The 14,737-nt window shown below is 41.8% G+C and overlaps 1 protein-coding gene across 2 annotated transcripts in view; it reads right to left on the minus strand.

Annotated features, from left to right (window-relative positions):
- LOC148356161 (F-box only protein 15-like) overlaps positions 1-14,737 on the minus strand; it is an 18,683-nt gene continuing 3,946 nt past the window's right edge. The window contains exons 2-10 of one of the 2 annotated variants that reach the window (XM_088347016.1): positions 12,669-12,960; positions 12,509-12,583; positions 9,689-9,793; positions 9,392-9,622; positions 7,564-7,858; positions 5,454-5,536; positions 5,246-5,376; positions 5,073-5,179; positions 1-1,540 (exon numbers count right to left, since the gene is read on the minus strand). In XM_088347016.1, coding sequence (XP_088203142.1) covers positions 1,283-1,540; positions 5,073-5,179; positions 5,246-5,376; positions 5,454-5,536; positions 7,564-7,858; positions 9,392-9,622; positions 9,689-9,793; positions 12,509-12,573 — 1,275 coding nt within the window. In that variant the 5' untranslated portion in view covers positions 12,574-12,583; positions 12,669-12,960 and the 3' untranslated portion in view covers positions 1-1,282. The remainder of the gene's footprint in view (positions 1,541-5,072; positions 5,180-5,245; positions 5,377-5,453; positions 5,537-7,563; positions 7,859-9,391; positions 9,623-9,688; positions 9,794-12,508; positions 12,584-12,668; positions 12,961-14,737) is intronic. The other variant, XM_088347017.1, reaches the window with a different exon arrangement.

Here is a 14,737-nt window from a genome sequence, read left to right on the forward strand (position 1 = left end):
TTCATTGACAAAACAAATCGATTTAATAGTGATGATTATTTGCAAGCGATTACAAATAGAATGAGAATCTATTCATGTAATAAACAGATTTATTCATTCATCTCTATATTGATTTATTTCAGAGCAAATTTAATAAGCTAGCTAGCTACCCTTTTACATTTCTTTGCATCTTATCTAGCTAACACATGAGATTTATCTACTTTTTTGGGCTTTATTCAGTTGGCTATTTACTCTTTCATCGAGGGATCCAGCTCCCTTTTAGTTTTTACTCGTTTTTATAGTTAACTGTCAACCTCATTTTAGCTGTTTATCAAAGCCATCTAGTTAAGTTTTGGAAATGCATAACGCAAACAAAAAGTAGCTCGACGCTTGGAAAAGCTTGGAGACCTCTGCTGTATCCACCGCATTTCGGGGTATCAGGTTATAAGGTGCACTTTCACCTTCTTAGCCAATTTGTTGCGTTGAGGTGTACAGTATACAGGGATGTGATTGAGGTGAGGAGAAAAAAGTCGGAAACCTAGCCAGGGGTTTGGGGGCCACATCCCTCCCGGGGGGCCCAGGGCGGAGCCCGGTGGGGGGGCGTGGGAGGGGCGCAGGGGGGCGTAGACTCCCGCCCCCGAAGCTCCTGGGTTTTAAGCAATTTACTTGTCCAAAACCATGCTTGAATTAATCATTTAAGTAACTTTTTTAGAGGATTTAAATAACAAAATAATTTGCCCACATACCTGATTTTTTTTTGTAAATACTGCAAGGTCAGTGATAAGGTCTTTTCTTCTGAATTGTTGGATGGCAGACTTCTTCCATTCTCGACGAAGTCTTAGCGGCTAATAATGCTAACAAGCGAGTACGTTTAGCGAGACGTAATGTATTCGAAGGCCAACATTGGCTTGCAGCATTAAGGGCAAAGAACTGAAATCTCATTGGATTAGAGAGAGATGGACACATTCGAGCCCAATCAAATTTCAGTATACTGAATTCCGTGTCACCCCGACATTGTATGAGGAAATGTTGCCCCGACTCAAGTGATTTGAAAATAAAAGTACGCTTTAAGAATCAATAAATGAAGTATACATAGTATCTTAAACTTAAAATACATAAACTATGGAAAAAGTGAAAGTGAAAAACTCGAAATTCCGACTGTAGTCGGAAAAAAATCACATCCCTGAGTATAGTCCGTAAAATAGGGACATCCTGCTAAAGAGATCCTAGCTTAGGCGGCGCTGCACAAACCCTTTTATTAAGAGCGGAAGCATCCCGGCCAACGCCACAAAAATCCAGAAGGTCACATCGAGGAGGTGTCCGACACTCTCACTGCGAGGCTGACCACGAAAACCTGCTGACTTTCCTTCAGCAGGACCAACATCACCTCGAGCCGGCCGCGCTCGTCTTTGTGGACCAGGAGCAAACGATGGCCGCCCGAGTAGAAGCCGGACCCGCCCGCCTGGATCCGGCCCAGGTTCCGCACCCGGACCGGGACGGTCACGCACCAAAGCGGCTGGTAGGCGTCCTCCATCACCGTCAGTGCCGCCACGCAACAGTTCTGGAATGGAAACGGACGCGACAGTGAACGCGCTAGTTTTTGTTTGGATGTTAAAAAAAGGAAAACAACACACTATCAAAATAAAGTTACAAAAAATAAAACCTTTTAGCCCGTTTTGCCGTCACTCCTAACTAAGGCTGCAACGATAAAACGATTCTTCAAAGCGTCGGCAACTCATTGGATCATGGATTGGTTGTATCACCTGATTTATGAGCCACGAAGTACGCTAATGAGAGTGCACACAATTCAGTTGTGACCAATGTTCTCTGTCATTTTCCCTGGGTCCGAGCGTTCACACAAAGTCGGTGAGCAATGCTTGAAACAACAGTGAGCAACAGCAATCCCAAGTGTGGCAACTAAGTCATTATCAAACAAAACTTGACATCACGTTACATATTGCTGAGTTTCCGGCAATGCAAAATGATTAATTTCACTTTTGAATGAATTGACTCATGTACGATGGCCTACAAACGTCATTTGTTTTTACAAAAATTCTTTCACAAGATTGTCGTTTCTTTTTTATCCTGGTATCTTTTGTCGCATAATACTAACATTTTGGGGGGCTTATTGAGTCGGTTGCACGATACACAACTATATTTAATCACATTTTTTTAGTGGAAGTACCATGTTGGCAACAAGATTCACTTGATATAATTGGAAATTATTTGAGTGCAACACAAACTTTTTCTTCTTTTTCTCTGTTTTTTGGTATTTTTTTCTAATTCCTTTAAAAAAAATCTCATTGTGTTTGTTTTTTCCTAGCTGTTACCTTTTTCTTTTTGTTCTCCATTTACTTTTTTTTACTTTGTTTGTTTCTTTTCTTTTTTTTATGTATTTATTCTGAATTTTTCCTTTTTTTTCCTCTTCCTTTTGTTTCTTTTTTTCTCAGCTTATCACTCCTTTATCATTTTAGTATTTTTTTTTTGTTCTATTTCCCCCCCTTCATTTAAGTCATTTTGAGCATTATTTTACATAATATTTGGTCATATAAGGATGAAAGAAGCAAAAACAACCCGGAGAGCCGTTTGGGACCCGAAAGACCCGGTTCTTTTTAGTGAGCGAGCCGAAGAAGCCGGTTCTCGAAAAACCCTACTGACTTTACACAACTTCGTTCTACTTCGACATTGACTTCCAAATACCGCATTTAGAAAACAGTGTCAGGGGACTTCATGCGCTGTTACTTTGACTTAATTTGCTTCTTAATTAGCAATTTCGAGTCCTGATTTTTGTGAGCTGGCTAGATTTTCTTGTGCGCTGAGAATGTGCGGGCAGTGCGCGATTGGCCGTGACAATACTTACACGTCCATGCTATCCGCCTGCAAATATGTAAGCTATGATTTTATTACATCCAGACTTTTTCATTCAAATCTAAAACAAAGAAAGGGTTTTGATTTTTGTGTAGCAAATATTTGTATCTGCCAAAAAATATAAAAATGTAAACCCACTTTTGAAAATGTTTTCAACAAATTTGTATTTTGGATTGAATGTTTGAAAATTGATATGGAATAGGTTGAAAAATCTTGTGTAGAGTTAAACACGTCATCATCGCTATTAAGTTTTTTTTTGACTAAACATGTCTATATTCTGTTTGTTTTTTTCTCTGTATTTCTGCAAGCACTTTCTGTTCCCTTGAAAACTGATCACTTTGTAGTGTTTGACTGTTTCATGGCACTTTTGTTCGTAAAGATGTAACGCTCAATAAAAAAAGGATTTAGAAAAAAATGTTAAATACAGTGGAACCTCGGTTCTCGACCATAATCCGTTCCAGAACCCTGATAGAAAACAGATTTGATCACCGAAATCATTTTTCCCATTAAAAATAATGTAAATCGTTTTAAACCCTAACCCTTACACCCTGAATGTTTACCTTGAATGTTTAACGTAAACATGAAGCTAACCCAGGCTAATCGTACGTTGGCGTTATCGTAATCTTCCGTACGAAAGATTACGCTAACATGAACGTGTAAAATTTTAAAAATCAGGTCGTTTACAAGTCATTTAGCACCCTGGTCTCCACAACAAGTGGTGAGCGGTTCATTGGAAAGGGGGCTTCGTTCCAACACCCTGAATGTTGGGCTCCATTCCAACACCCTGAATGTTTAACGTAAACATGAAGCTAACCCAGGCTAATCGTACGTTCGCGTTATCGTAATCTTCCGTACGAAAGATTACGCTAACATGAACGTGTAAAAATTTAAAAAAGGATAAAGAAAAGAATTATGAATAAGATTTCTTACCTTTGTGGCGGTCAGCAGAAGGCGCAGGTGGACGGTGGAGTTATTATTTCTTTCTTAAATGCAATGGTTGTACGCACTACTTTTCTTTTTTCACCTGCAGCAACTTTGCTGCTTGCACTGACTTTCTTCGGAGGCATAATTAGGGGCTAAAACACTTGGTACACCTATATTAAAAGCGAAAGCAAAACGAAGCACGTCCGCACGCGATAACAGTTGGTCACGAAAAGAGCGATCTACACCCATACGCCGCTCAGCATCGCGCCCTAGCGTACGCACTGACGCATTACCGGTGTTCGAACAGACCGAACAGCGAAGCAAGAATTTCTCGAAATTTTTGGTCGGACTCCCATTTGTTCGAACTGAGAGGCGTTCGAAAACCGAGGTTACACTGTACTTTTTTATAAAAATGGTATCGAGGCACCCCCTGACAGACCAAAGTGGTACTACAACTTTCAGCGTCACAACGGAATTGTGTGCACTTATTTGAATTGATTCAAAGCGCTTAGTGGCTCAGAAATCACGTGACACAACAAATTGACAGCGGCGCAGTGGTTAGCGCTTGTGCGGCACAGTTCATGTCATGGGAACCTCCTGCGTGGGTTCAAATCCAGCTCCAGACTTCCTGTGCGGAGTTTGTATGTTCTCCCCGTGCTTGCGTGGGTTTCCTCCGGGCAGTCCGGTTTCCTCCCACGTTCCAAAAACATGCATTTCAGGTGAATTGGCCGGTCCAAATTGTCCCTAGGTGTGAATGAGCGAGTGAGTTGTCTGTCCCCGTGTGCCCTGCGATTGGCTGGCAACCAGTTCAGGGTGTCCCCTGCCCACTGCCCGGAGATGGCTGGGATGGGCTCCAGCCCCCCCCCCCGCGACCCTAATGAGGATAAGCGGTACGGCTAATGAGATGAGACAACAAATTGATCATTACAGTTGCCACGGTTTTTAATAATCGATCGGTAGTCGCAGCCATTATTGCATATGGCAGTACAATGCGCACACAAATGCGTCAAATCTGCAATATGCCCATCATTATTTGCAAAGGATGATGAAAAAGAGAATATTTCCACCTGGAATGGGCCAGTCATTGGGTATTCTCCCGAAAATTGTGATGGCCACCATGGCCACGCTTATTAAGTGTAAAAGTCGAAATGGCGCAAGGCCTTCTTTGACATACTTAGCCCTGAATCTGCTTAGAGCAAAAATGAAATCTTAAATTCTGACTCTTCAACTTGGGAAAGACTGTGTTGTGCTCCAATATGAGTTGCCAACCTCCATAATAATGAATGCATGAAGCTCCTTACCTGCAAAGAACCTCCCAGTATACTCAGGCTGATGTTGCCCCAAAGCGTGCAGTGTTGCGAAGGGTCGGACCAGTTTATGGGTCGCAGTTCCTGGTGGTCGCTCCGGGCTGCACGCCATCATAACAGACCATCGGACAACAGGAGTCGTGAATGGAAGCAACATTTCGGAGTACCTGACACGCAGACAACAGGATGGAAGTAGACGGAGAAGATGTCGGATAAGCCATTATGAAGGCTCAGGTGCAGCGTGAAGGTACGCTCCATCCGGTTCGTGCGGATGCGCCCCTTGGGCTCCGAGTACAGACTGTTGGCCAGAAAACATGCTTGTTTGACCTCAAAATGAATTAAAAAATAATGATCTCGTATTCTAGGCCCACATACTTGATGGGGGAACCCAAAAAGATCCTCTCCAGTAGTTTGTCCAAGTGCAAGGTAACCTCCACAAAGGCCACCGTTCTCTTAACCTGTGCAAACAATAATGCAGTATTCAGGAAAAGCAACCGATTGTGGATAAAGCAAAATGTTGCAGCTACCTAAAGTGTGTTGCACTCTATGTTCCTTTAGTCGTTTAAGTCAAGTTCTTTTTGTTTTTGAATGCTTTAAAACAATTAAAGGGTGAATTTGGAGTGACGCAAAGTGGGGCTGCAATCAATGTTCCCTGTCATTTTCCTTAGGGGTCTGAGCGTTCACACAAAGTCGGTGAGCAACGCTTGAAACAACAGTGAGCAACGGCAATCCCAAGTGTGGCAACTGAGTCATTATCAAACATGTTCAAAACTTGACATCAAGAGTTTTCGGGCAATGAAAAAAAAAATTCACTTTTGAATGAAACAATCCTTTCACAAGATTTCCATTTCTTTTTTTTCCTGATATATTTTGTCGCATAATACTAACATTTTTGAGGGCTTCTTTAGTCGGTTGCACGATACAGAACTGTATTTAATCACATTTTTTTAGTGGAAGTACAATGTTGGCAACAAGCTTGACTTGGTATAATTGGAAATGATTTGAATGCAACACAAACTTTTTCTTCTTTTTCTCTGTTTTTGTTCTATTTTTTTTTAATTCCTTTAAAAGAAAATCTCATTGTGTTTATTTTTTCCTAGCTGTTACTTTTGTCTTTTTGTTCTCTATTTACTTTTTTTTCTTTGTTTCTTTCTTTTCTTTTTTACAGAATTTTTTCCTGCTCTTTTTTTTTCTTTTTCTCTCCTTTTGTTTTTTTTCTCAGCTTTTCACTACTTTTTCATTTTGGTATTTTTTTCTTTTTTGTTCTATTACCCTCCCCCTTCCTTTAAGTCATTTTGTGCACAATTTTACTTAATATTTGGTCGTGTAAGGATTAAAGAAGCAAAAACATCCTGAAGAGCCGTTTGTGACCCAAAAGAGCCGGTTCTTTTTAATGAGCCGAGCCGAAGAAGCCGGTTCTCTAAAAACTCTACATACTTAACTCAACTTCGTTCTACTTCGACCTTGACTTCCAAATACCGCATTTTGAACACAACGTCAGGGGAACCCGTGTATTTTTATCTTCATGCACTGTAACTTTGACTTAATTGGCTTCTTAATGAGCAATTTGGAGCCCTGATTTTTGTGAGCTGGCTAGATTTTCTTGTGCGCTGAGAATCTGCGGGCAGTCCGCCATTGCGCACGCGCGCAGCTTAACCGGAACATTGGCTGCAACTAACCATTATTTTGATAATCAATGAATCGGTCGATTATTTTTTTTATTCATCCATGAATCGGTTTTCTTAAAGACATTTTAATACCCTCTTTTTTATTCACCTGCAAATATGTCAGCGACCTTTTCCTACCACCTTATCCAAAGATCATACTATATTTGGACTCATCATACAAAATAAAAGAGAAAGAGCAACACATTTCGTTTTATATGTAGCAATAAAAAATATCCACCCAAAAATATATCCAAAATGTAAACCCGCTTTTCAAAATGTTGTCAACAATTTTGTTTTATTTTTGGGGTTACATTTTTGAATAAGGTAAACATATCCAATATGAGAATGATATACAATCATGAGTTTGAGTAATATTTTTCCTACTTCTTATTTATTTTTTTCTATACTTCTGCAGCACTTTCTGTTCCCTTGAGAATTGTTAACTTTGTTCCGTGATGGAACAGTCAAGACTACAAAGTTAAAAATGCAATGCCAATTTTTATGTAAAGATACATAGTTTAAAAAAAAAAAAAGATTTAAAAAATGTAATACAGTAACTTTTTGTGAAAACGGTCTTGCGGCCTCTGCTGGACCAAAGTGGTACTACAAGTCTCACCTACTACAGAATTGTGTGCACTGTTATTTGCATTGATTTAACGTACTTAGTGTCTCATAAATCACGTGATACACCGAATCCGTGATCTAATGAGTTGGCGATGCTTTTAATATTTGATTTAATCGATCGGTTGTTGCATCCCTACAGTTTATTATTGGATAACGTACGATTGAATCGTTGACATAAAAAATAAGCCACTCACATTCCAGATGCCAACCATGAACGCAGGTGGGAAAAAGAAGATGGTCATCATCTCGTTCTTTCCCAAGAACGTGGCCCGGGCTTCTACGTCCATTTGACAAATAAGAGTGCGCCAGGGCAAGTCTTCACGTGCGGCGCAAAGAACCATTTTGTAAATACGATCACCTCGAATCAGTTCGCTTCCGCTAAAGGAAAGCATAATGGAGGTCTTGAAAATGGAAATGGTTTGCATCTCCAGGGACGTCTTTAGCCCCTGCTTGTCCTGCAGCGTCAGCTCCCACACTCGCTTTATGTTTCTGCAAAGAAAGGACCAACGTTTTATTTTGTGGCTTAACGCGTCAACGTTCAGAAAATACCACAGCGTCACACTCACACATTGAAAGAAAATAATGCAAGCTTATTTAGGGGACTGCTATCCTATAAACCTAAGCTACAACTCATAATCCCCTCTTTCTTTGCAGGTATTTATTGTATTTGCGATGTGTCATTTATTGCAACATGCTGAAACAAACAACAAATGTGAAAAAAATCTATATGTCAGGGGTCCAGAGTCCTATCTGTTTTCAATGTCTCTCTCCTCCAACACAGCTGATTCAATGAACAGGATGCTACTCGGACTTTCACGGAGCGAAAATTCCCTCTTCCTTAGGTGTTAGAGAGCCTCGGATGCCTCCCATCCCCTATGCCGAAATACATAGTAGTCTGACCCCTCAGCTGTTGTATTCCAGGCCACCTCAGAACTAAGAATGCAATGTTATTTATTTGCTGCTATGTATTCTTTGCGATCGCGACTTAAGGGCACACGGTGACAATGCAATTGAGCTATATGGGTAAGGACAAACATTCAACATTGGGTGGATGGATGAATAGATGGAGATAGATATAGAGACTGAGACCGAGACGGAGAAAGATAGATAGATGTCTAGATGTCTAGATAGATAGATGTCTAGATAGATGCAGGTCTAGATAGATAGATAGATGCATGTCCAGATAGATGCATGTCCAGATAGATAGATGTCTAGATGTCTAGATGTCTAGATATAGATAGATAGATAGATAGATAGATAGATAGATAGATAGATAGATAGATAGATAGATAGATAGATAGATAGATAGATAGATAGATAGATAGATAGATAGATAGATAGATAGATAGATAGATAGATAGATAGATAGATAGATAGATAGATAGATAGATAGATAGATAGATAGATAGATAGATAGATAGATAGATAGATAGATAGATAGATAGATAGATAGATAGATAGATAGATAGATGTCTAGATAGATAGATGTCTAGATAGATAGATGCATGTCTAGATAGATCTTTGTATGTCTAGATAGATAGATGTCTGGATAGATAGATGTATGTCTAGATAGATAGATGTCTGGATAGATAGATGTATGTCTAGATAGATAGATGTCTAGATAGATAGATGGATGGATAGATAGAAAATGTATGAAAAAACACACAAAAACAAACAAAAAACGACGAACATGCGAGCTGAGAATGTCCGACCGTATTGGGTTAAGATAAGATAATCATTTATTCGTCCCACAATAGGGAAATTTCTTTTGCTAAAGCAGTAAGACAAAGAATAATGATTAACTATGAATATAAACAATAGGTCGGCTACGCACAATGTGATTGGCTCATCGTGTTTGAGGGCGGGGCTTAGCCATCGGTCAATTACACGATATGAAAGACACGTGCACAGAAAGTAGAAGATTTTCATTTGCCAATGATGGCAAGTATTTGGTGAGGTTGGCCCCGCCTCGAGAGTGTGCTAAATACAGAGGAAACAAACTCTCCGATTGAGGTGGCCTACCTGAGGATATGCCCCATGAACTGTGGCAAGCCGGTTAAGGGGTCATTGTTTCCGCTTTCCATCCTCCATTTGCAGAACTCCTCCCCGCCCATCTTCCACAAGTACTTCTTCTTCCAGTGCCCCGGTGGATGCTTTTCAACTTCCGCCTCAGCCGCCTTCAAGAATTTAGGCGGGAGGAAGCCCAACACATCTTGCCGGATGTCGGCCATGTAAAGCTTGCACCAGGTGACGCTAGAAGCACATAGGGGGTTGACGGAAGGACTCTTTTGGAGCTCCGTACAAGCGCATCTGCCTTACTTGTCATTCGCCAGACGGTAGAAAAATTTGTTGACGTGAATGAGGCTGAGCAGCGAGGCGCCGTCCAGGAAAGACACAATGGTCAGCAGGATCTCAGCCGGCAACCTCGATAAAAAAAAAAAAATAGGAATACAATTACACATACTCTTCCTTTTTTGAGAAGTAGCGTCCCGTGTGATTTCCACTCAATGTCAATTCAATGTTTATGAAAGCAGACAGCCCCCACTATATATCTGATTAGAGCAGCCATGTACAGTGGAACCTCGGTTTTCGAACGGCTCTCACTTCGAACAAAGCGGAGTCCGACCAAAAATTTAGAGAAATTCTTGCTTCGCTGTTCGGTCGAAAAATCGGAGTTCGGACGCCGGTAATAGAATAGAATAGAATACATCCTATTTTCCGCACTATAAGGCGCACTGAAAAGTCTTTATTTTTTTTCAAAAGCTGACCATGCGCCTTATAATACAGTGCGCCTTATATATGGATCAATATTAAGTCGCAAAGTCTTGCAACTAAAGCAAGCAGGTGCCGACTCGATTATCCCCCGAAGGCGAAGTAGTCCGCGGTGTATGCTGGGATTTATATACCGGCGCTTCATTTCCTAACCAATGTGTCAATCATCATTTGAATCAGTCACTATTGGCTAAAGTTATTCGGAGGTGAAGGGGGCGGATCCTTTTTATCATTTACAGGCTCGCATAGGCTAAAGGGACGAAACAAAGCCTGCAATTGGCCGAAAAAGATGAATGTTAATCACAGGTTGGGTTGCACTACGGCATAGAGAAAATATATTTACTATTCTGTATTTGTAAATATTTGACTCTCCTGGATTTACTACACTCACGGTTGTAAGAAGACCATGGTAACGTATCATTAATGAACGTGAAGGCTGCAAGAGAACTTAGGTGAGCTATGCGGATTTATATTTTCCCGGTATCTTGTTTTAGAACAATCTTGATGTTTCTGTGATGAGTCTATTTTGAAACTCAATTCAATTCAAAGTCTACGACACGTATTTGCTTCTTTGCAAGCTTTGGGAATGTTAAGGGGGTAATCAGTTGGACTGAACTATCTGACTGTTTTGTTGACGTTCCCATTGTAGCGCCTTATAATCGGTGCGTCTTATGTATGGAAAATATAGGACCAAAAACTATTTTTTGGGGGTGCGCCCTATAACCTAGTGCGACTTATAGTGCGGAAAATACGGTACCTTTATTGTCAATGTTACAAAATGGGTTAACATATTGTGACAACGAAATTGGGCGCGAGTGCGTACGCTAGGGTGCGATGCTGAGCGGCGTACGGGTGTAGATCGCTCTTTTCGTGACCAACTGTGTGGAGTTTGCATGTTCTTCCCGTGCTTGCGTGGGTTTCCTCCGGGCACTCCGGTTTCCTCCCACATTCCAAAATCATGCATGTCAGGTTAATTGGCCGGTCAAAATTGTCCCTAGGTGTGAATGAGAAGCGAATTGTCCGTCCTTGTGTGCCCTGCGACTGGCTGGCAAGCAGTTAAGGGTGTCCCCTGCCCACTGCCTGGAGATAACTGGGATGGGCTCCAGCACCCATGCGACCCTACTGAGGATAAGCGGTGCAGATAATGGATGGATGAAATCGGAGCACTTTTTGTTGGGACTATAAGCCACCACCTGATCTTGGCTACCTTAGCTATGCCCTTGCGCAATAGTATTGCCCTTTACACATTGGTTAACTGCTGTTAAAAGTGTCGATAAAAATTGTTCAAACCTCATATTTTTAGAATATGATTTAATGAAATTGTGAATGTTTTTAATTGCTGTTAAAAATGTCGGAAAAAATTGTTAAAACGTCATATAGTCAGATATAACGAAATTGCTTGATTGCTGTTAAAATTCTTCAAACCTCACATTGTTTATTTGCTGTTAATAGTGTCAATAAAATTGTTTAAACCAAAAAAAAAAAAAAAAACTTCGATTCTTTTTCAATGTTACATTGTTCATTTACCTCCCTCAAAAGGGATATTTACCGGTAATTTATTTTGTCTTTTATGAGCATGTTTAGCGTTACAGTCATCCAAAACAATTACAAGTCATCAAGTTACGTGACTGTAATATTATGCTGCTTGGATGACATTATTGACTACATATATCAACAGGTAATTAGCAGGGTTGGGTAGGGTTACTTTAACTGGATTACTTTCAATGACTTTTGGATGACTCCAATACCAAATATGCTAATAAAAGACAAAAGAAACGAAATATGAATAAAATGATGACTCACAACACGTGGTAAGCTTTCTCTCCTGGCTTTGATCTCATTGATCTCCGGCAAAATGCGACAGAAACAAAATGAAAATCAATCCAACAGCTTGCCAACATCAACATCATTTTTGCCGTTCCATGTATTCCGTTACTCCCCAAGCCTGCACAAAATTGAGTCATTTTATTCATATTTAGTTTATTTCTGCTTTTATTAGCATATTTGGTATTGGAGTAATCCAAAAGTAATTTAAAGTAATCCAGTTAAAGTAACCCTACCCAACCCTGGTAATTGGTAACTGTATCTGATTACATATTTAAAGTAACCCTAACGAGCCCGTTAGTTCATTCTGTCTTTTCTTAGCATATTTGTTATTGGAGTCATCCAAAAGTAATTGAATGACACGGCTGCAATATAAGGGTACTTGGATGACGTTACAAATGAGATTTTTCAACATGTAACGAGTATCGAATGACATTTTGAATGGAAATCTCACAAGCGCGTGAGCTATTAGCATAAAGCAATTTACGTCACCGTAAATGTGCTAAAAATGGCGGTTAGCAAGTTAGCATGGGGCTAAGTTACCTTTCCAGGTTCAAAGTTGCCGTTGAACAATTCGCCACGTTTAGCACTTCTTTGGTTTTACTCATTGTTTTCTTGCTGTTTATGAGGGAGGGAAACACATTTTCTAAATGTTTCATTTCATTCATTAAGTGTAAAATAAAGTAGCGAGCAAAAGGTTAACCTGTTGTTAGCACACTGTTGTGTATTTTTGGTGATGTCGCTGCCTTGGACTGCTGCTCTCGCTTTATATTGGCCTTGCAAATCTTCAATTTAACTCCAATTATTCGGGTGAAATTCCTCACAACTTGTCTGTCGCCATGAACATTTTTAGAAGACTCACATTCCCCCCGACACTCTTAATAATCAGCCGAATATGCAAGGTGCCTGCGAAGAGCTGCGTGGCCGCTAGATGGCGACAACACGGGACACTTCGTCACTATTTCCAACGCTATAACTTCATCCCATAACATTTCCTGAAAACGAAATAAAATATAAATTCATTATGGATTCGATGACACTGTAAGCAGGGTTGGGTAGGGTTACTTTAACTGGATTACTTTCAAATACTTTTGGATGACTCCAATTCCAAATATGCTAATAAAAGACAAAAGAAACTAAATAGGAATAAAATGATGACTCACAACACGCGGTAAGCTTTCTCTCCTGGCTTTGATCTCCGGCAAAACGAACATCAAATGCGACAGAAACAAAATGAAAATCAATCCAAACAGCTTGCCAACATCATTTTTGCCGTTCCGTGTATTCCATTACTCCCCAAGCCTGCACAAAATGGAGTCATTTTATTCCTATTCAGTTTCTTTTGTCTTTTATGAGCATATTTGGTATTGGAGTAATCCAAAAGTAATTGAAAGTAATCCAGTTAAAGTAACCCTACCCAACCCTGACTGTAAGACTATGTATTTCAAGTTACCTATCCATCCATCCATCCATTGTCTTCCGCTTATCCGAGGTCGGGTCGCGGGGGCAGCAGCGTTAAAAGGGAAGCCCAGACGTCCCTATCCCCAGCCACTTCTTCCAGCTCATCCGACGGGACCCCGAGGCGTTCCCAAGCCAGCCGAGAGACATAGTCTCTCCAACGTGTCCTGGGCCGCCCCCGGGGCCTCCTGCCGGTGGGACATGCCCGGAACACCTCCCGAGGGAGGCGTCCAGGAGGCATCCTTATTAGATGCCCGAGCCACCTCAACTGGCTCCTCTCAACGCGGAGGAGCAGTGGCTCTACTCCGAGTCCCTCCCGGATGACTGAGCTTCTCACCCTATCTCTAAGGGAGAACCCAGCCACCCTGCGGAGGAAACTCATTTCGGCCGCTTGTATCCGGGATCGAGTTCTTTCGGTCATGACCCAAAGTTCATGACCATAGGTGAGGGTAGGAACGTAGATGGACTGGTAGATCGAGAGCTTTGCCTTTCGGCTCAGCTCCCTCTTCACCACGACAGACCGGTACAGGGTCCGAATGACGGCAGACGCTGCACCGACCCGTCTGTCGATCTCCCGTTCCATCCTACCCTCACTCGTGAACAAGACCCCAAGATACTTGAACTCCTCCACTTGGGGCAAGACCTCCTCCCCGACACGGAGGGAGCATACCACCCTTTTCCGACTGAGAACCATGGCCTCGGACTTGGAGGTGCTGATCCCCATCCCGGCCGCTTCACACTCGGTTGCGAATCGCTCCAGCGAGAGCAGAAGATCACGGGCTGAGGAAGCCAACAGCACCACGTCATCTGCAAAAAGCAGTGACGCAATGCTGAGGCCCCCAAACCGGACTCCATCCCCGCCAAGGCTGCGCCTAGAAATTCTGTCCATAAAAGTTATGAACAGAATCGGTGACAAAGGGCAGCCCTGGCGGAGCCCAACCCTCACCGGGAACGAATCCGACTTATTGCCGGCAATGCGGACCAGACTCTGGCACCGGGCATACAGGGACCGCACAGCCCGGATAAGACTGTGCGGTACCCCATACTCCCGAAGCACCCCCCACAGGGCCTCCCGAGGAACACGGTCGAATGCCTTCTCCAAGTCCACAAAACACATGTAGACCGGACAGGCAAATTCCCATGCACCCTCAAAGACCCTGAAGAGTGTATAGAGCTGGTCCAGTGTTCCACGGCCAGGACGAAAACCACACTGTTCCTCCTGAATCCGAGATTCGACTTCCTGGCGGACCCTCCTCTCCAGTACCCCTGAATAGACCTTACCAGGGAGGCTGAGAAGTGTGATTCCCCTGTAGT

Source organism: Urocampus carinirostris, chromosome 11, assembly GCF_059441175.1.
Source record: "Urocampus carinirostris isolate Australia breed hairy pipefish chromosome 11, RoL_Ucar_1.0, whole genome shotgun sequence".
Classification (NCBI taxonomy): Eukaryota; Metazoa; Chordata; class Actinopteri; order Syngnathiformes; family Syngnathidae; genus Urocampus; species Urocampus carinirostris.